Consider the following 23,031-nt stretch of genomic DNA (forward strand, 5'->3'; position numbering starts at 1 on the left):
GTCCTTAGATCTGCCTCGTACAATAAGAGTTTCTTTGGCCTCCTTGAAGGACTTCCTTTACATCTCCTCTGGGGGAAGTGCAGCTACTACTTCGCCCATTTTAATTCTACAATCTGTTCTAGTCTCTTTTAAATCTTCAAATGCCACTTGCACATGGCTCTCAAACTGAATGGGAGTATCAATATATTTTAGAGGTAGTAAAACAAAATCCCATCAACCATTGACTGACTCATGCACATATCATTTCATACTAGCATACACCCAACTTAGCATGCATCAGATACGAGCCAATGGGTGTTCAAAAGCCCCGATGTGGATTTCCTATGTTCTTTCATTTGCGGTTTGATTACCACCTCCACTTTATTGGAAATTTATCTGCAGATAATCAAATCCATGTTGAGGCTTGACTGTGCTACTTTGATGGAAGATTTGTATAAATTATCATTATAAGAGTTACAAATCTATTAAAAAAATTGACCTTCAATATCTCCAAGCACCCACCCACCTGACTACACAACCCAAAAATCCAAGTTTAGGTGGGTGGTAAAATATGTCCCTGTGCATCTATTTGCTTCTCACTTGTTTAAAAATTTATTTGTAATCCACTTTTATAGATAAATTCTTGCACAGCACTTCAAGGTTTTTAAATGATTTGTATCACATGCTGAAACCTGTACTAACACAATAAAAAAAATTCATTATGATGACCAGTCATCAACTGACCAATTACCATTCAGTCATAAAATCAATAATAATTTGGTCATACCAAGATAAATTATGGTTTAAATAATATTACAAGCAGTTTATGTATATAAAGAGTATTTCTTTAGAGTGAGGGCCAATAGGGTACAAGAATCTTAAAAGTAGAAATGACTAGCAGGATAACTTTAGGGTTCACCATTGAGAAACAGCCCATTTTGTTTGAAAAGTCCTTCAAGCTGAAGGAAGATCAGAAATAGCTTGACTGGCTTTGAAGAAGTTGGAAATATGCCAAGATTTTGGCTGCAAGAGACCTTGTTGCAGGAGTTCCTTTCTGGGCGAGATCAATGAGTGGCATTTGGGCTTGATTCCCATATTCTAATCTGTAGCTTTCGTTTCTGAATTTTTTTTCTAGGATCCATACAGCTTTCTCTTGAGCTGCTGTACTTCCAACAGTAAGCAGCCTTAAAATAGGTCTAACACCATATGCCCCTGCAATAGCATTGACACCCTTTTCCCAAATCTCATCACTAAGCAAAGTGGGCAAGGCATCCAGTTCTGCTTCATCTGCTTGTCTATCTTTATCGTCCAACACCTGTAGTAGTGGAACAAGCGCTCCAGCCTCAACCAGACAAAATGAAGTTTTCACCGAACAACCACCACCATGGACTTCACAAGTCAAATTTGAAGATGGAGAAATACAGAACCAACTATGTTTTTTGGACACTGGTGTAGTCAATGATAGTGAATTTTGAGAAAGTTGTGCCAGTGAGGTTGATGCTCTGGACTTGGCAATTGAAGGCCCACAATTAAGTAATTGCACAAGTAATGGGATTGCATGATGCTCCACAGTTAGATGTTGTAGTCTTTTATCTGAAGGAATTGTAAAGCGAATCAAGGCTCCTGCAGCATTCTCTACCAAATGATTCCGTGCAGACTGAACAGCAGTTCCAGTGTTATTTATGTGAAGTAAACTAATTATTACTTGCAGAGCATCGGCTTGTAAAAGAATTTCTGTAACTATACAATCATTTACCAGGAAATTGCTGACAATACCCAAAACAGCAGCCTTTTCATCCTCTCTTAGTGATACTGAAAGAAGTTTCACCAAAGAAACAATGTATGTTTTTCCAAGCTGATCTGCTAGTTCTCTTCCTGATCCATCTAGAGACAGGGAGTAAAGTAACTCTAAAGCACTTATTCGAAGTTCTTTGTCTTTAGCATGAAAAAATGGTAAGAGGAGCTGTGCTGCACCACTTTCTCTCATTTTAAATCTAACCTGAGAAGCCGTTGGTGGGCATGCCATACCATTTAGAGCTTGAAGTAGGCAACCCTGAATAACAGGCCCAACAAGATTCAAAAGTGAGAGTAACTGACAAATTATGTCATCATTTTCCAGCACCCCATCTGATAAGTCACATTTCCATCCATGACTAGTACTACTGTTGGCAACAGCTAAATTTGCGAGTATTGCTGCTGCTGGCTCTTTCAAACTCATCAGAACTGAGGTAACAGAAAACAAAAGCTGGAGAAGGGGAGGTATGATTCCAGCATTGATCATATATTCTGTGTTTTGGGAAAGAGTAGATAAATTCTGCAAAGCCCTCTATGCAGCTAATTTTGCTTCAAGTTTCCCTGACATATACATTTTCACCAAAGGGGATATTGCCCCATCATGCCCCAAGGCAGCTTTACTTTGATCTGTCAGCTCCATTCTTGCCAGTGCACTTGCCATGAGAATCTTGGTCATATCCGAACCTAGAAATGAAGAAGCATCAAGAACAAAAAGCAACAATAAAATACCTATACTGCAATTTCATTATTTAGCACAAAAAAATTAGAAAAAAAGTTGCACATCTGGGTAAGTATACAGTATACACACATATAGATGAATGATAGATAAGTAGATATTGAACGCCATTTTCAGCATGCAATAGATAACATTAATAGAAGAAAATCAATATATCATCTAACTTTCACAAGCCATAAGTAGCTTCGTTGGGTCAAATTTATGTCTAAATACCTACTGAACAAGGAAATCTATCATTCTTTTAATGCATATGCTATAAGGCCACTAAATGAATTAGATATCTGTGATGTAAGGAATAGATTGTTTAGCATTCACAAGCCATAAGTTGCTTTATTATGGCAGATTTCTGTCTAAATGACCTGCTGAACAAGTACATTTTTCTTTTCATGCATATAAAGCCACTAAATGAAATGGATATCTGCTACGTAATGAATACAACCTTTGCTATTTGCATTGCCAACCGTGGGAAAAATTCATAGCAAATTGATTGAATTAGACCTTGAAGAAGCAAACCTACAGCTGTAAATGATACTCTGTCAAGATTCAAGTACAAGGAGCTTTTAGTGTCAACGGATATAGATGTGCCTAAACAAGTATAAACAGAGATATCCATAAGGTAAGGGAAAACACGAAACAAAATGTCTACAAAGTTCAAGAAATAAGCACTTTACGCGCTAAATTGGAAAAAGAAAGGAAGAAAAGGAAACTATAGGAAATAGGATCAATAGGCAACAAATCATTACACTGAATAACTAAAATGAAAATTGTAAAAAGCATAGAGAAAACACAATACACAATATGTACAAAAGGAAAACCTATTTTCTCAGGTCCATCATTTTAGTGTATTGTCCCCAAATGGATCTGAATTGGAATCCCAGTTTGGTTAGGGTACAGCCTCAAGCTCAAGGTAACCCCTTTGGTTCCTTCACATTGGGGTGCTTATGCTCTCCCCCGGGCAACTAGGAAAACCCATGCACACTTCTCCCCTGCTAGTTCAGGTTTAACTCTCCTAGAGCCCTCATCTTTAATTAAATAAATGAACAGTCATAAGCCAGCAATGGTAGTAAGGAGGAAAAGAACGTAGTTTTAGTCTGTTGTGTTTATCAAATGAGGTGAAACTTTTGTTATGCCCTCTTTCCAAAGCTAATTTTAAAAAATTGCTTTTGATGAGATTTTTTGGGCCCCAAAAGTTGTATCGAATAACCAAAGGTATTTCAAATGAGGTGAAACTTTTGTTATGCCCTCTTTCCAAAGCCAATGAAAAAAATTTGCTTTTGACAAGATTTTTTGGGCCGCAAAAGTTGTATTGAATAAACAAAGGTATTTCAATTTTTGAATTATTTTTTTTTGAAGTTTTTTTTTTTAAATTAAATAAAATGTCTTAAAAAAACTTTACAGTCTTGAATGCATTTTTGAGCTTTTTATGCAAATAAGGGTTTGTAATGCTGATTTTTTTAAATTTGTAAGGTATTTTTGTTTTACATTTATATAGAAAGGCTGGCAATTTTAATTCAGGTGCTCCAAATGTAGAGTTCATTTGAAATTTGATGCACTATCACCTCTTATGCAACATATGACAATGATTGAACAATTTCCTAATGCTGGGGGTATCTTTGGCATTGTTGCCAAAGTGCAGAAGAGCACAAGAGCTCGAATTATCGAATGAACACTCATTTGTGCACTACTACTATACAAAGATAAAGAGTTTGTCCTAAGGCTGACAAAATAGGGTTGCCAGAGCATGAAATATTGACTTATTACAAGACAAGATCATTATGACACAAAATAATTAAATAAGAAATTCTTCCACGTCCTCTTGAGAAGAAAAGCTTGCAAAAACCTCCTTGTGGATTATTACAACCAGTTATTCCACATTCTTTTATGCCAATGTCACCATCTTCTAAAGCTGAGGATGTTTTGGTTTTGCATAAAAGAGGACCATTGGAAGGCCTTTTAAAATGAAGAGGGAGATTACAACTCAAACACATTGCTTGTTGCATCTATAGCACCAGGCATCCTTTCAAGCTCATTAGATCATATTGGTGGGATATGATGATGGCCAATTTCAATATGCTATTCTTAGGTATGAAAATGTGCAAAACACCTTATCTACAAAGGAGAAAGCTTCAATAAAGGCATCATTGAGAGCAATCAAGAATTCATGGCTGAAATAGGTGTTTCCATCATTTTTGATAGATGGAAAGTTTGCAAAAGTAGATCATTAATCATTGTTTCTTAAAGTGGTAATGGTTTTGAAGGTAGTGGATTGTGGGGGGTGAAATCCTCAAAGAATACATTGAAATGGTGGGTCCTATAAAATGTCATCTAAGTCATAACAGACAATAGTAAAAAATCTTGAGCAGTTGGGTCTACAATGGAGGGTACATATGGTCACATTTTTTGAACACCATGTGTTGTCCACTCAATTTGATATTGCAAAAGATTAGCAGACACAAACTGGGTAAGTCAAACATATCTACATGGAGGGTGAGGAGACACAAATGTTTGTGACTAATCGTCATATATCAAAAGGCACTTTCAAGACCTTCTCCAAGCAGGAGTAAATGGTAATTTTACCACTTTTAATTTTTTAAATTTTTTTTTAAATTTTAATTGTTGATGAGGCATACAATTTTTTTCACAATGTTAGGGTTTTAAACTCAATTTGCATCCTACACAAGTCTTAAGATGATTTGTCAAGGTGTGAGAGACATTGAATTCTATGGTCATATCAAAACCCATAACTTAGAGAAAACCCTTTAGATTTAAAATCCCCAAAAATGTCTGTATACATAACAAACATATCAAAATTGTGGATCTCATACATATATAAGCATTTGTATATTTCTAATGTCATCTTCCCTTTAACGCATACAAATGTATTTACTGCATGTTAACTATATGTACTACTTCATAATTGCATATATTTAAGCACTCTAAGGGATGATGAATAGGTTGCAACCTTTTCACCATATTTCCTTTTGGTCAAATATTTAATTAACCGATAGGTTACTTCCCATGGGATTCTTTGACAGGAAGTGACCTGTTCAGGCCAGCAAACTGTTCACCCTGAGGAGATTTTTGGACAACAAATGTTATGTTCTAGTCGAAAATATTTGAGGGAAGAGATTAAATGAATTGCAGCTGATTAACAATACCCATCTGGTGGAAATGGACAGCGAGCTGCATCTAAGGTTGCCCAGCCACAGTGCTGCTTATAGAGGTATGCCCAACGTGCCGTGAGAGAAGCCACAAAGATGCTTTGTGGCATGAGGATTTGTTCCACCAACGGTAAGCACATAATGACCGCCGTGAACGCTTTCCCTTCGCCATTAAATAACTGGGAGAAATTATATTTGAGATATCTTCGTGCAGTGGAGAAAGAAAAGGAGGTTTCTGGAAAAAAGACAATGTGCTGCTTGATAGCACTACCATCCGCCCAGCCCCTTCTTCAATGTCCCATTCAAGACGGGTACACTATTTAGTGTGGACCAAAGTAGGGTCACAAGTAGGTCACAATCCATTGATGGCTTTTCCCTTTCCATGCATAGGAGATATAGTCAAGTCAATAGTTTCAATAGCAGATCTGTGTCTAAACAAGAGAGAATATATAGCAAAGAATATATCCTGCATTTAGAAGAGCAATTAAGATATATGAAGACATTTTTATACACAGGGTAATTAACCTCACATCTTCTTGACTTGCATCAACTAATTTATGAAACTCATCAGAGAATGTTCTCTGCATATCAGATGACTTTTGACATCAATCTGAGACTTCAAATATTATTATTTCACACCAATTAAACAACGTTGAGACCCATTTGGAGATTTTACAGTAGCAGCATTGGGGTTATGATTTTTTGCATAATGAGTAAGAAAAAACAACCTCATATCATCTTCACGTTGTTGTTCTTCCTCAACCATTGAGTACTGGAAGACTCAACACCACTAAATGGGGATTGAAGACTCAATTTTCTTGCAGGGGTACCCGTGACTGAAATTATAGTAGTACAAAACTTATAGTAAACAACATACGCAACCTGCATCAGTTTCAAATGAAAAAATCAGAGATAATAAAATCTAGATCTATAGGTACCCATGTGGGTGTTTTTGACCTGATTTTGCTGAAGGTTGGAGTTCAGGGTTTTAAACCTTGTTGCTAATGATGACCCTTTGATGGAGGATACTCTTTGGCTTCCTTTTTCTTCTTCAAGCATTGGGAAGGTCTGAGATCTAGACTCCATATCTACAGTTGATTCTCTTTGTGATGCCTTTACTACTCTTTTACTCTTGCTGTCAAGAGTTAGTCTCCGCTCTGACTTTGATTTCTATGGAGGGAAGAAGGAATTAGTTGGAAGAGGGTTCTTTACATTTCTGAAGTCTTTACGGAAAAAATTATGTTGATAGATTGATAGGAGATGGATAAGTCTTTTATTTTCTTGTCTCTATCCGTACTCCTAGTATCCCTATAGAGGTGGATTGATAAGAGATGGATAAGCCTTTTGTTTCATTGTTTCTATCTATGCTACACCTAAATTTATAAAGAATAATTTTCTGGAGCTTACTGTCGTTATGAATAATGAAGCAAAAGCACGAGATCTCTGAATTAGGAATAACAAAGAATCTAGAAAACATATAATAGAGGGAGACTCCCAGATAATGATAAGACCTGCAATTCAAGACTCGTCATGTCCAACTTCTATTCTTCTCTAGCAAAATTGAAATTCAACATAAATAATAAATCATAATAAATAGTATTTTCAGCTATGGGCCTGACTATGACTATGTACCCATATCCTGATTTATTGCTGATTTTCTAATCTTTAATCCAGTACGAATTGAAATCAGACAACTTGCATTGTTAGAAGCATTAATTGTGAATAGGAGTTCTTTCCCAGTTTACAAACTTCAAATCACGAGTTATAATGCAATAAGCTGTTATCAATAGTTATGTTGAACATCAGATAAATGAAAAGAATAAAAATTTGCTGATTGGCACATGTTTCTGACTGATACTACTGATTGTGAACTATCAAACCCAGAAACATCATCTGACTGGCCTCTTCTCTGAACCAATGTAATGACAAGAATATGTACACACAAGGATTTTGTGGATCTCTCTCTCTGTATATATTATATTCTTTGTTTACCAGATTTGCAATTCTCATTTTTATTTTCTTTTCATCTAGCTTGATCCATTCTTTAACCTGCTCAAACATTCCATCAGTAACTCCGTATGAGGTAATTATTGTTCTTTTCTTCATAATTCTCATGATGGAAGCATCAATTATATGACATCCACCTTGTATTACAGCCTTCCCAACATTTTATTTTACATTGGTTGTGGGTGCCGGAAGTTTGATCTTTCTCTGGTTACTGTATGAAAATTTTGATCTGTTTCTGTCACAGACTGGGTATCTGGTAATTTACTTAGAATTAGCTTGACTAAATCTTTGTATCTTATAGTGTTGTTCTTTCCACAAGGATTCAAACTGGAATTTATTTTTTAGATGTATGTTTTTGGAATGGGTTGCTAATATGTATTCCATGGATTATAAATAGTTAGTTAGTTTGTTTTGTTTCATTTAGGTTTCACAAACGTGAATAGAGTGAATCCTACCCAACTAAAACCATGTTGTTTGCTTAGAAATTGCAGCTACTAAACATACATGAGCATGTGCTGTGAATATTTGACAAAATAACTCAAAGAGGTGAGCCTCACTGACTTCACAACTTCAGGGCACGCACAGGACTGTTTCCTTGAAATGATCAAACTATATTCACGTTATGCTACCAATAAGGCAGTGGAACCATCTCAGCAAAGAGCGGAGATGCTTTATGGTTTCTTATGTAGCAATAAGTTCTAGTTATGAAGGAAGAAGTAAGGAGGGTGATGTTTTTGATGAAATTCTATAAGGCCCCAAGACCAGATGGGTTCCCACCTATTTTCACTTATTCAATGATGTAAAAATTAATAGGAATTTTCACTTAATTTCAACTGGAATTTTTGAATTTCATGAGGCAACAATATCGTTCAAACTGTTTATCAGATTGTGATCCTTTGGAAAATGGGCATCTGGACTTAATTGAAACCTTATAAATAATATTGAGGTAGAATGTTATTGGAGTTTGATAAACAAATCTCCGGGACAGACATTTGGCCAAACACTTTGTAGGCCTCCTTTGCTTATAAATAAACCTGTTAAGTTATTATATAGTTGGGGTTGCCTCTCGAGAATATAGTATTTCTTAACAATTTTATTTATCCTTGTGTTTCTATAAGAAGTAATTACCAACTAAACCTCAATATTAAATGAAAATTGGTTAAAGCTTAGTTACAAATTCAAGAACTAATTATTTGAAATAAGCTTGGTAGAGTGTTCTAATAAATAGTACATTGAGGGCCACATCACATCTGATTCCTTTGACCTATTGCTGCCACAAAGTATTTCATCATGGAGGGAATTGAAGAAGTGGTTCCTTGCTGTATTTCATGATGCGGGCCATGAAGAAGAGATGTGTTATGAATGTTATATGAAGATCAGAATTGCAGAATGGAAGAGGATTCTGACATGTCTCCACTTGATTCCTTTTTTCAATTTGGAAAGATATGGGGGTGAGACTTCAGCACATTTGTTTTTGAGGATGCTAAATGCTTACCATGAGATTCCATCAAACCTCAAGCCTCAAGGAATTTCTAAACAAAATTGTCAAGTTGAGAATCTTGCCAAAGGACCCTGATGTAAAGCTTCTTCTTCAGATATGGGATGAAGCTATTAAAGATGAAGAAAAGGATACCAAAGTAATACAAGAACATAATGATGTTTCAGATTCAAATGTAGAAGAAATCGAAGAAGAATCCGATCATGATGAGACCGGTAAGGAATCAGATTGTGAAGAAAATGGAAATGATGAAGAGGATTTTCTCAGTGTGGATGAGATTTTGACATTGTTAGCTATGGAATATCAAAAGTATGTTGAAAAGGGTGGTCAAATTTTTCTTCCAGTACACTAAGAAAAGAAAACTAATAAGACAATAAATGTGCCCTATGATAGATTCACTAAAGAGGAAAATTCATTCATCTTGTCAAATCTCATATATATTTCATGAGGAGGAAACCAATGAACCAAAAGGAGTATACAACTCTCAGGAGGTTGACATATTTGTTGAAGATGTGCATTATGGTCAAGTATGGAAAGAGATCTATTTAGATACAATTTCAAAGAGTTTTCAGATCCTGTATATGATGGAATAGTAGGAGATTTTGAAAACAATGTGAACATATATGAAAAGAAAGAAAATGCATCCAAGGACTTTCAAATTATTTCAGACACCCTATGCAGTGAAACAATGGAGAATCCAGACATGATATTTTGTGAAAGTGAAGTAGAACAGCATGATAAAATGTCGGATGAAGCATCTCATGGAAATATTCCCAAGCACTCTATATTCTTGAGTCCATTGTTTGAAGAAGATTTTTTATAGCAAATATATCAGCACTATGATAACATTTCTAAGGATGATTCTGAAAATAATGAAAATCATAGCATAAGTGGAGAAATATATTCAAAGGAAGAGCCATTTTCCAATCCATCTTATGATCAATATTTGCATTTAAAATGTGAAGATGAGATGGAATCAAATGTACATAATAAGGAGGACATGTTGGAAGTTAGTGCTTGAATCCAGGTTATATTCAAAATTTTCTTGTGAGGAGAATCATTCAGAATGTGGGGTAGATTGTGTGCAAAAGGAAAATCAGACAAGGGTGACTCATTCTGATGCAAGTATGATTGATTACATACATATGAACCTTCCATTCCACAAAGATCACAACACACTTATTACTTCTCAACAGCAAAACAAAAGTCAAATACCAAAGATTGCATTGAGGAAGCACAATCAATAACTATTGCTCATAAAAGTGATGCATGTGATACAAGTAAGAAGTATGAGCAAAATACCAAGGTAAGTATCCTTGAAATCTCTGTGATGACACTTGTTAATAATATGCTTAAGGAAATGCTTTTAAGATTTTGTCATATTCCTTTTGAAGATTTGTCTCCAATATATATTAATCAAATGAGTGAAGCAAGAAATCATATAGTTGAATTAGTTGATTATGAAATTTATTTCTTTTCTAATTATCTTGTTGATAAGACAAAGATAAATTCTAATCCGAGACAAGTGATGAAGGAAGATGACAGATTATGCAGTGGTCTGAATTTTGCTAGAACATCTAATCAGGTAAAGCAAGGATATAATACCATGATCAGAAGCAATGAGATATTACGAGATCAAAATTGAGTGTTTGACAAAGGAAGAAGCAAAGTTCATTTTTGGGGGGCTGGGGGCCACCCAATTTCACCGTGCACCATCTTAAGCATGGATATTCGGTCTGCTCCTCCAAAGACAGCTGGAATTCTCACTATGCTCCCAAGGAACATATTTCCCCAGAAAGAGCCACTAATGGAGCCTTAATTTTAGTCTCCATTTTATACTATGAAGAGTTAGCAAAACTGGAAAGGTAGCATTGGAGCCTAGGTTACAAGAAGGATATCACAAAACAATTTGAAATGTGGCATCCACTGGGAAAAACTATCTTATGCTCGTTTATGAATACCAGGGTTGTTAAGAAGTAGAATGTGAACAATCAGCCATGATCCGTTTAAAGAGAGCTTCCTCACATAGTGCTATATTAAAACTGAGTATTAATTGTTATCTTTGGTCAAGATTATCATAGACGAGGAAGATCAGAAACTGAGAAAACCCTTATCACCAGAGTTGATATACCAGCCTCAAGAGAATGTTTGAAGGTTGCCTCTATCTGGAGTAGGCAGATTGTGGTGCCCAGGTTTCTGCCAAGATATAGCAGATAAAGAGAAGGCATAGATAAGAGAAAAGCAAAAACCACTAAGTTCAATTTGTCATTGTTCAGGCCTGTTAATAATCTGCAGCAAATAGTAAAGCATTTGTATAGAGGCAAAGATCTTGATAGACCAAGTCAAACTCCATATCCAGAAATAATGGTCATTATATTACCTGCTGACCGCAAATCATTCAAGTGTATAATCCACACAATTCATATATATGATATTTATGAGTCAGTCAGACCATCAGGTATACAAAAGAGGAAGTGGTCAAATATGAAGTTAGAATGCATGACATGGCACAGATGGAGTTATCATACAAAATATGTAGCGGAATAAAAGTGGGAAAGATAAAGCTATTGCAATATGGTGCATTCAGTATCAGCAATCCAATTAAGGTTAACGATGATCAGAACAATGAAAGTATATGACATTCAATCTTTAGCATGTCACCTTATTTACTAAATGATCCTGAATTCACTATGAGTTGACAAAGATTTGGTACAACATCAGTTGCAGAGATTAAGTAAAAGTTGTGCACTGTCAGCCTGCCAAAGGTGGTGTTATATTAAAAGTTTGTTATTATTGACGTGATCATTCAGTAGTATTTTCTGCAGCAGTACACCATGAGGATGTTAGAAGTCCAACCTACCTGCAACTGTGGCAATCACACACTATGTGGGACACATCTTCCATCGTGTGGCATAACTAAGCGACTACTGTGACTCATCCTTTGCAACAGTATAAAAGTTTGAGGATTAGAAACAAAGGATAATCTACAATAGTATAGAGATATGTATGGATTAATCTGATCCAAATTGTACATGATTAATGCCGGCAGCAGGAGCAAATTAATCTCGGAAGAAGAGATAAAGCAAAAAAAGATCGTTTTCAATGCTGAGAGATATTTGATGATAGTTCAAGGGCAATAGAGGATTACTATCAAAAATGATATACAGCAATTGTGCCAAACTTATTTCACAAATAAGGAAGTGACTTCTAGATTTCAAGTGCGATATTTGTGGAGAGGATATATGTGACTCCTGAGTCATTCCATATCCTTGGCATGTGAGATGCGCGGCAGAGGCATGTGCGGAATTGCCCGAAGACCATCCATATTTTTAAGACCCAAACTCAATGCCTTATCTAATGATTTCAATAGTTCCCTTGCTGTTTTTTATTCTTCAATCTTAATAGCGATGATGGATATTCACCTAAACATGGAATTTATATTTCATAAATTCGCATCTAACGTTATTTCATACTTGTTCAAGGAGGAGTGGAATGATGGAGTTTATCTGCACACACGCATTGATCCTTGATATGCTAGACATGGTGAATATGTGTTTGAAGGAGCAAAAGGCAATTATGAAGATTTGAAGCATCACATCTTGAGCAAACTATTCAAATGATATGTGCCGCCAAGAGCATTTTATGATGAGTTCAGGTGAGAAACGAAGCAAAGGAGGAGTTTATGCGAGTAAAAGAGCATGAGGATAGTGGTTACATTGCCAAAAATAATTCTTCATCACACACGGTGACAAGGGTTACAATTCTGAGAGGAAAGAAGGCTCTTGCAAATGGAGTTATGGTGTGGTACCATACATACAATTCAAATCGAAAGCAAATAAAGAAATTTGATATTGTTTATTGGTCGATTAAATTGTTGTATGCTTTTCTCAAACTCCAAACATCATAAAAAATAATCTAGAGTTACATTATCCTAATCCAAGTGAGTTTATCATAAAGAACCGATGGTTTATAGGAATTTTGAGGATTTAGTTTAATGATATAAGATTAGTTTCTTTTATGAAGAGGTATTGTTGGTTCCCAAAACCACAGATTGGAATCCTAGAGCCTTGCCTGCTCGATGCTGGGATATCCAACCGGTTATGGCCAACTTGATGGGATTGATCAATACAATCCAAATCCCCTGCACTTCTGGCTCTACAAGGCCAAGGCGGGTGCACCTAATCCTGGACAAAACACTTAGATCCACATAATATCCCAAACAAGATATTTGCTGATTTTTCCCTTCAACAATACCCTCAGAAATAAAACCTTGCAGATAATTTCCAGCACATTCGAAAAACTAGTAGAAATTCCAATTAAATCACTTTTCTCAAATACAACATTCAGACTCGGATGTAAGCAAAAATGGAATACAATGCTATAATAAGACTAGAAGATTCTTCAAATGAATATAACCTGTTATTTCACAATAGCATCCAAGAAGTCGAACATAAAACCATGAATTACAAACTAATAAGGTAAAACCAGCAACTCTTATACTCCCTAAATTACATTATTGTAGTATACAACAACAATACAGTAACCAACACTACGAATCCAATCCTAAATACAGATTAACAATCAAATTGGAATACTAGAATAAGAACCTGTAAGCGCTGCTGAAACACCTGAAATGATGTTTCCCGGGACAATGGGTTTGCATCCACTGTCTGCTAGCATGAGGGGCTACGTCCTCCAACTAGCTGAAAGCTGAAGCTTTCTAAGACTCATACAAGAGAGGAAACTAAACTGAATAATAAAATCAAGCATGAGTCTTTCTCCCCTTTTAATACACAAACAGAGACTTTTCAACTCCCCTCTGGCCTTCGTCCTATTCCTTGTGACTCTTCAACTTCTCTTTGATAAATCGTCTTATTCCTCCTTGTCCTCTTGTGACCACATGGAATATTAATTTGACCCTTAATAATAAATCTCTAGCTTACATAGTCAAATTTAATATTGTAAATTCATTCCTTCTTAATAATTCTAATGTCCCCAAAGAAGGGACATTACAAACCTCCCCTCCTTGAGATTGCTTGCCCTCGAGCAATATGTACCAAGATCCCATATAAATCTGTAGATAATCCAGTAGCCCAAACTAACAACAAACCTAGCCAAACTGTGAAGCACAACACCATTCTGCAAAACACCTGTCAACCGAATTCTTGGATCCCATATTACTCTTTGAAGAAACGCTGCGTCTCTAAACCGATCAACACTAATCATTACTATAATCAGCCTCAAACTGAATAGGACCACAATAAAATCCTTGTCCAACCATAAATACAACCTGCCAACACCTGGATCCCAAACTCTATTATGCTGCCTTGATGCTATGATGATATAGAAATATATCCAGGGTACATGTATAATCCAGTAGAATGTGAAGACCTGACTTGGATGATGTGAGAAATGAGCTGCTCAAAAGCTAAAACCACCATCTCATGGACATCAGAATTCATACTGTCTGTATAAACTTGGAGAATTTTCCAATGCATAGGAGCTATGAATATGAAGAATGTTGAGAATCTACCCATAAACCTCACATAAATACTCCATTGAAAACTGTTTAGAGGCTGATGAAGAAAATTCACCAACTCCTAAATGGGGTGAAATCGGAAAATATGTTGGGGCTAATCAAATGATAAGCAACAGAAGTTGATTCATCATTCCCATGTTGAGAATTGGATTCACTGTTAACATCTAAGCCAGGATTCCAATTTATGAAATCAAACACTTCCTCTTCATGGAAAACAATAGATGATCCCTCATTTAACACAAAATGAGGATTGTCAGACGTCCAATCAGCAACATCTTCAAACAACGGGTTGTCAACAAGATGAAAATGTTCTGAAATTTTTCTGCTACTATTTGGAGCCGCTATCCAAGTCATATATCTATTGAATGCTCTCAAGTTCATCAATGAATTCCTGGAAGAACTCCTGCCTCATTCTATTCTCATGTTCCCTAGAGTGTTCCATGAGCTTGATTTGATTTTCTGCTCCCTGTATAGATAATTGAGTTTCACTCAGTGCCTCCTGAACATACTTAAGCATCTTGTTGAGATCCTCAATCTCATCCTTTTCCCTATTTGATTGTGCTACATAAATCTTGGTAACCTTAAGAATATAATCCATGTCAGATAGCAGATATAACTAATCTGATTTCATAGATTCAAGGGTTGTTTTGACCTTCTATAAATTGGTCTCATGCCAGTCATCTTCCCCTTCCCTTGGGATCTTCCTATAGAGCTCCTCAACCAACTCGTGGGTACTGTCAAACTGCACCAAGGATGCCACGACCATGTCTTTACTAACCTTCAATTGATTCTGTAAGGCAAGTGGTTCGATATCTCCTTGCTAAAACTATTCATTGTCTTGCAGTGTAATCCTAAGTTGTTCCTCTAAATTCACATTCTGAGTATTATGAATATATGGTTCATGATGCCAAGGTCCCAAACTGTTATTACCTTGTGTGCAATCTACTTAATTATTCTGCTTGGCAAAGCTCACCTCCATGTCACCAATGAAGAAACCTAAACCTCATGTAACATCTTTTATGTGATCGCAAGAAGGTTGCTTATTTTTGGTAGTTGTCTGCTTTTCTATTTCAAGATCATCCAAATGATAATTCTAGCCTATTGGAATTTCTTCGTACACCCTTGTGTGTTGTTTGTTTGCAAATAGATCCTGAGCCGACTCCAAATACTTTCGTTTTGCCATATCAGTCATATTTTGGAGTTTTGCATGGAAATCCATGAAATCACTAAAGGCTAATTCTTTTTTAATCTTCGGAGGGAGTTTTTGTACTCCTCATACATATCAAGTACCTCCATTTTGAAATACCATTTCTGGTTTTCGATTTGCTGAACACTTGACATGACTGATGAAGCATCTTCATTCTTATCCCAAATATTCTCCAAATTTAAGAAAGCTGCTCTCTTTTCTAGCTTTGTCTTAGAGTGTCGCATTTTCTCTATGTTGCATGTCTCATGAGCATTAGGTTCTATTCGATTCTGAATTTCCTCCATACTTGAGGTTGTGAGCCACCGAACTGTACTTGCTCCTTGATAGTTGTAAGACGACCTTCCCAATTTTCCATATTTACTGAAGTGTTGATCTTTTAATATTATGCTGACATTTTTAAAATCAAGGTCTTCATTTCCTAGCCATTTAAGAGCTTGATTTACAGCTAGTTCCAGCCGTTGTCTTCTAGCATCCCTTATATTTTTTGGAACTATCTTTCTGATACTGAGTTCTTTCTTCGTTGTGTGAAAACCTTGTTTAGCCTCATACCTTTCTGAGTCATTGAAAAATTTATTTCGTTGTATGCTAGTTCCTATCGTCATACTTTGTATCAAGCCTTGCAACTATGCATCCAGAATCTGATTATCTCCATTATCATCTACGGAAAGATTATCAATACTACCAATAATATCCCTAGTAAACTCAGATTTGTGGCAAGAATTTTCTTCTTCCAAAGCATCCTCATTATCATAACTTGTCTAGTCATCATTATGTGCCTTGTCAAACACAAATCTTTCTAATTCATCCTGGGTCCGATATGTAAACCCACTTGCTTCAAGTGCCTTATCCAAAGATCCAACATTTTTCCTCTCAACTTTGAAGCAGGGTCTTCTTTCATCCTCAAGTCAGCGTCCGATTTTTCAACAATGCCAGATTCAACATCGGGCAAATTATTGAACCTCTCTTCAAAAAATTTAAATATGCAATCCTCATCATGATCAAAATACATCTATGCATTGCGATGAGAAACAAAACCCATCTGTGGAAAGTCAATCATAGTGACCTTTTCATCATCGTCTATCATTATATTAAACTCATTGAAATCACCGTGAATGAATCTATGTTTTGCCAAGCGAACACTCAACCTCAATACCATTTTGAAGACTACACTAGGATTTGGTAGTTGTTTAACTTGGACCAGAGGATAACGAGCTGCCAATCGTGATAGGTAGAGCCAACTATAGTTGGTGTGATGCCCAAATAATCATGCTTTGATTTAGCGGCTTTGAATAATGCCAACCCAAACTAAGGCTCCAATTAATTCACTGCCAACAAATACCTTAAACCAACACTTCATATCAATTGGTATTCAACATTTCATCTCCAGATTTCTTGCATTAAAGGCATGATTAGACTTACGCTTAGCATCATGTGAATAAAACAAAGCTATTAGTCATTCAATGGAGACACATATTCACAACCTTTTCGTAAAAGACACAACCTTTCCACAAAAGACAACTGTCTAGAATAACTCTCGCTCCGTTCTGCCATCAATTTCATCCACGCACCCCACTATGCCAATATCCAGCCACAACAATGTTCGAGTGAAGTGGTTATCTGGTCTCTTAGTACGTCTTTAATCCACTATTCTTAGCGGCTATCCGTTCAGTCCCGAAGTGAAGCAAATGCCTTTAGAAATGATTGATGTCAGTTCTGTTGGGTGGATATTTTGCAACTGATAGTTTAGGGTAAAAATCCAGTTGCAAAATAGGATGACCAGCCACAGCGTGTGAGACAAAGTCTCTCCTACCTTAAGGGAAGGCTCCCCCTTGTCACCGTTCCTTGGATCAACTCAAGGTAAGCAAGAAGTCGAGAGATTTCATAAACGGGGTGTTACTAATATCCTTTTGAAAGATCCCTGATGGATCTCTGCTGTAGATTTATTTTATTTTGTTTTTTCCTGTTTATTAATGTTTTCTTGTAGAACTAGATGGAAATGCAGAAGAGTTTGTTTGTTTTTGTGTTTTTGATGATTATTCAACATAGAAATGAGAAGTAGCAAATGGCAAGAAAAGAGTTTGAAAATAAATAACAATATGCAGTAAAGTCAGAGTTGATACAAATCGTACCAGGCAGATCTTTGAATTATAGAGCCAAATAAAGGATCCAGTACATTTTTCCTAACAATGACGCCAAACTGGCTGATGGAAAAGGACTGTGAACATGCAAACATCTGCTGCTGATTATCTGACTCTCTATATTTCAAAGTGCTGCAAATGGCGGCTACTGCTGCAAGGCTCACTATCCCATGTACCAATAATCGTGCCCAGCTAAACAATACTACAGACCCAAGCTGAAATGGTGTCCTCCTTCCCTGATAATAGCTGATACCACTGAAAATTCCAAGACCAAATACTGCTGAGAGTTACGTCCCAGCCAGTAAATACCCTGGGGTTTGCGTCCCAGAATAAAATTGCCCAAGCAGAGCAAATTTGTAAACAAGTTTAAAATGCATAATATGAATGAGGAATGGCGCCTCCATCTCCTTATAACCCCTTCCAAAGAAAATCGAACCCTAAAGTGACTCCAAAAGGCATTGGGTTACAAAAGTGATTTAAGTCTTATTTTAAAGTGGCAATGTTACTAAAAATGACCCTTTTTCTCCATAGACATAAATTCGTTAACTGAATCACCCTGAGACCAAAGAGAAAGATTTAGAAAAGTTCAAGACCTTTCCAACGAGCTATCACACCAAGGGGTACGCATCCAGATGAGGTCGAAATTCCCCTTATTACTCCAAAATGGCTATTAACTTAACCTTATTTAATTATTAAACGCTAACTTAGGAAATATTAAAAATATAACCCAAATAGCTACAAAATGCCCAACTGACATCACAAACCATAAAATCATCTTGTCACCTGTCTGTGACTGAAGTCGGAAATCAAGGATCCACTGGCAGTCTCATCCCTAAAATCTAGGGATGCTCCTAAATTTTAGGAAACAAGCTCTATCCCTCTGAAACTGAACCCAAATAGTAAACTCATGGAAACCCAACCCTGTGCATGATCATACCTCCTAAAAAGTAGGAATGAACCCCATAAATATAGGAACTGTCTCCTAAAAACAAGGAACATCTCCCAACTGATTAATAACCGCCAGAACACCAAGTCCCCAACACTGAATAACCATACTGGGTCTCTATCCAACCCTGTCAGCCTACAAGACCCCATAATAAGCTGACTCACATGTCTTTGCTAGACTGAGCTAGAGTGGGGACATGACAGTCCTCCCCTCTCGGAGATGCTTGCCCACAAGCAACTGTAATGCTGGATGCTGTAAAATGCTCTCACCCTCCCAGGTGGCATCCTCTATGGGAAGATCTCTCCATCGAACCAAATACTCTCAAATCACCTGGCTTCTCAGCCGTCGTTCCCTCACCTCAAGAATATCATCAGGGACCAAAATCAATTTACCTTCCTCATCCATAGGAGGTAACTCGGGTGAAACCGTAATATGTTGTCCAAGGGCCTTTTTCAGGCAAGATACATGAAATACATTATGAACTCTGCTGCCAAGTGGTAACTCAACCTCATATGCAACCTCTCCCACTCGCTTGAGTATCCTGTATGGACCATAAAAACGTGGTTTGAGCTTCTCAGCTCCCCCCCTTTTTAGGGTGCTCTGCCGATATGGTTGTAAGCACAGAAAGACCATATCATCCACCTCAAATGCTCTCTCAATCCTGTGCCTGTCAGCGTACATCTTTTGTTGATTCTGGGCCTGCTGTAAATTCTCCCTAAGAGATCTCATGACATCCTAGTTTTCCTGTAACCAATCTTGAGCCAAGGGTACTCTACTGTCACTAAATGCCAAATCAGTGAAAGATAATGCCTCATATCCATAGAGAGCTCTGAGAGGCATCATGCCAATGGACATATGATGCGTAGTATTATAAAAATACTCGCCCAGATGCAACCAACGCACCCATGCTTTTTGCTGTCCTGACACATAGTTAGGCAAATATCCCTCAACCCACTTGTTGACTATTTATGTCTGCCCATCAGTTTGAGGGTGGTAACTAGTACTAGGTGTCAACAAAGTACCTGCTAGCCTAAAAAGTTCCTGCCAGAAAGAACTCATGAATCTGCTGTCCCTATCACTCACAATGGTCTTGGGAAGACCATGAAGTCTAAACACCTCTTTGAAGAATAACTCAGCCACCTGAGATGCTATAAAATCTAACGCAATCGGAAAGAAGTGGGCATACTTTGTTAGCCTATCCACAACAACGTAAATGCAATCTTTCCCCTGAACCCTAGGAAGACCTGTAATGAAATCCATTGAGATCCCCATCCACTTCTGTTCCGATATAGGTAATGGCTGCAATAATCCTGCTGGGTAGGTATGCTCCGACTTGTTCTACTGACAAGTCATACACTCACGGACATGGCGTAAAACATCATCTTTGAGACCCTTCCAAGAGAATCTCTCACGAACCTCCCTGTAAGTCTTACCATATCCTGGGTGTCCTACTGTAGGAGTATCATGGAGAGCATGCAAAATTTGTTTCTTCAACTGAGAACCTGGAACAAGGTAAACCCTGCCTTTGTAGTAGATAATATCATCTACCACACTGTATCTGTCATCCACTATCAACCCTTCCAAGATCTCACAAGCATATTGATCCTTGGAGTACTCAACTAAAAGTTGAGCCTTCCAATCCGCTGAAATCTCGCTCAATGAACATAGGGCAGCCAATGAAGGTTTCCTAGAGAGTGCATCAGCCACAGTATTATTCTTCCCCTTTATGAATTCGATGTCAAAGTCATAAGCCTGAATTTTGCTAACCCATTTTTGTTGTCGATCATTGAACTCTGTTTGATTTAGGAAATACTTCAGACTGTTATGGTCTGTTCTCACCACAAATTTTCTGCCAACAAGATACTGTCTAAACTTAGCTAACGCATGCATAATAGCCAACATTTCCTTATCATAGGTAGAGTACAACTTTTCATTGTTTTGCAGCTTCCTACTCTCATAGGCAATGGGGTGTCTATTCTGCATCAACACTACTCCTATACCCAAACCTGAAGCATCACACTCGAGGACAAATGGCTGCAAGAAATCAGGTAGTGCCAAAACGGGGCAAATACTCATAACCTCCTTGAGTCTATCAAAGACCCCCTGTGCTTGTTCTGTCCATCTGAAAGCCCCTTTCTTAGTGAGATCTGTCAAAGGTGCTGCTAACTGTGAGAAACCCTTCACAAATCTTCTATAATAAGCACACAATCGAAGGAATCCTCGTAACTCAATAATGTTCCGAGGAATAGGCCAATTCTGAATCGTCTGAATCTTCTCTTCATGCACCTTCACCCCCTCAGCACTGATCACATGACCCAAATATAACACCTCCCTCAATCCAAACTCACATTTGGAGAGCTTAGCAAATAGAGACTGACTCTCCATTATGCTAAGTACCTCCTCGAGATGTCTGAGATGGTCCTCCCAAGTACTGCTGTAAATCAATATGTCGTCAAAAAATACTAGAACCGATTTCCTCAACAGCTTGTTGAAGATATGATTCATACAAGACTGGAAAGTCGTTGGTGCATTGGTAAGGCCAAAAGGCATTACCAGAAACTCATAGTGCCCGTAGTGACAACGGAAGGCAGTCTTGTGTACATCCTCTGCCCATACCCATATCTGATGATAGCCTGAACGAAGATCAATCTTAGAAAAGTAGACAGCCCCATGTAACTCATCTAACAACTCATCAATGCGCGGAATGGGATATCTATTTTTTATTGTCTTCTTGTTCAAAGCTCTATAGTCTACACACATCCGTAGAGTCCCATCCTTCTTCTTAACCAGCACTATAGAAGAAGCAAAGGGGCTGGAACTAGGCCGAATGAAACCCATGTCCAATAGCTCATGAATAGTCTTCTCAATTTCATCCTTATAGGCTCTAGGATGACGGTATGGGGTAGTAATCACTGGCTTCGCTCCATCCTCCAACTCTATACCATGCTCAAACCCTCTATCTGGTGGTACTCCAGGAGGTATATCACCAAACACTCTACCATGACAACCCATCACTGACTGAATGTCCACATGAAATACACGATCATCCTGAGATATGGGTGTTTTGGATTTAACCAAACAGTGTGTAGCCCAAAAGCACATCATTATGCCTAAGGATGGTCTCCATCCTGCGAGAAGTCACCTCTCTAGGTCCACCATCTGATGCTGCCCTCAAAATCACCTTCTGCCCACTAGAAAGAAACTCTAATTACATACGGTGGTGATCAATAATGTAACGCCCAATACCTTGTAACCACTGCATGCCCAAAACCACATCATAATCTTCTATGGGAAGCACATAGAAGTCATCAGTCAAAGTATAATCTCCCATCTAAATACTAAGTTGTGGAATCCGCTTGGTACAACCCAAGATAGCACCATTAGCCACCTTCACTCCAAAACCACCAAACTCCTCGTACTGTAAGCCACGCCTCTCAAACTAATTTCTGATCAATAAAGTTATGCGTAGCACCTGTGTCTACCAAACTGGTGATCTGCTTACCCTTAAGTGTACCTTTCAACCAAAAGGCATGAAACTTAGGATAACTGGAGAGGGTAGCCATAGCTACTTTAGCTGATGCCACAGGCTCAAGGGTGTCTAACTCCAACTGTGTCTGAAACTGCTCAACATCCTCTGTATTATCCTCAATATCAGTATCAGGAACCTCCTCATCCCCTAACTCAAAAGTCACCTCAATCAAATGAACCTTTCCTTTACCCATACAACGGTGTCCTGGTTCCCATGGTTCTTTGCAAGAAAAACACAACTTTTTCCTCCTCAATTCATTCGTCTCCTGATTCATCCAAGGAGTTTTAGATGAGGTCCCTCCTTTGTTCTGTGACGTATTGGCCTTTTGTGCAGGCCGTGAATCTCTAAATGGTTTCTTATCTGCCTGATAAGAAGTGGGAACAGTATCCAGTCTCAATGTCACATCAATAGCCTCCTTAAGAGTAGCTGGTTGGAAAGCACGTACCAACCCCTTTAACCTATCTTGCAAACCCTCAATGAACAACATCACACTGCGT

The 23,031-nt window shown here is 37.6% G+C and overlaps 2 protein-coding genes across 2 annotated transcripts in view; both read right to left on the minus strand.

Moving 5' to 3' along the window:
- Nucleotides 1–740: 740 nt before the first annotated feature.
- Nucleotides 741–2,260, minus strand: LOC149567644 (U-box domain-containing protein 44-like). Its single transcript, XM_089820898.1, has one exon. The coding sequence runs from the start codon at nt 2,258–2,260 to the stop codon at nt 950–952; it is 1,311 nt and encodes a 436-aa protein (XP_089677024.1). The 3' UTR covers nt 741–949.
- Nucleotides 741–23,031, minus strand: part of LOC149567643 (U-box domain-containing protein 15-like) — a 92,525-nt gene continuing 70,234 nt past the window's right edge. The window contains exon 3 of the mRNA XM_089820897.1: nt 741–2,457. The gene's annotated coding sequence lies outside the window, so the exon portion shown is untranslated. The remainder of the gene's footprint in view (nt 2,458–23,031) is intronic.

Source organism: Cupressus sempervirens, chromosome 3, assembly GCF_028749045.1.
Source record: "Cupressus sempervirens isolate cs-2001-9-10 chromosome 3, ASM2874904v1, whole genome shotgun sequence".
In the NCBI taxonomy this organism is placed as follows: Eukaryota; Viridiplantae; Streptophyta; class Pinopsida; order Cupressales; family Cupressaceae; genus Cupressus; species Cupressus sempervirens.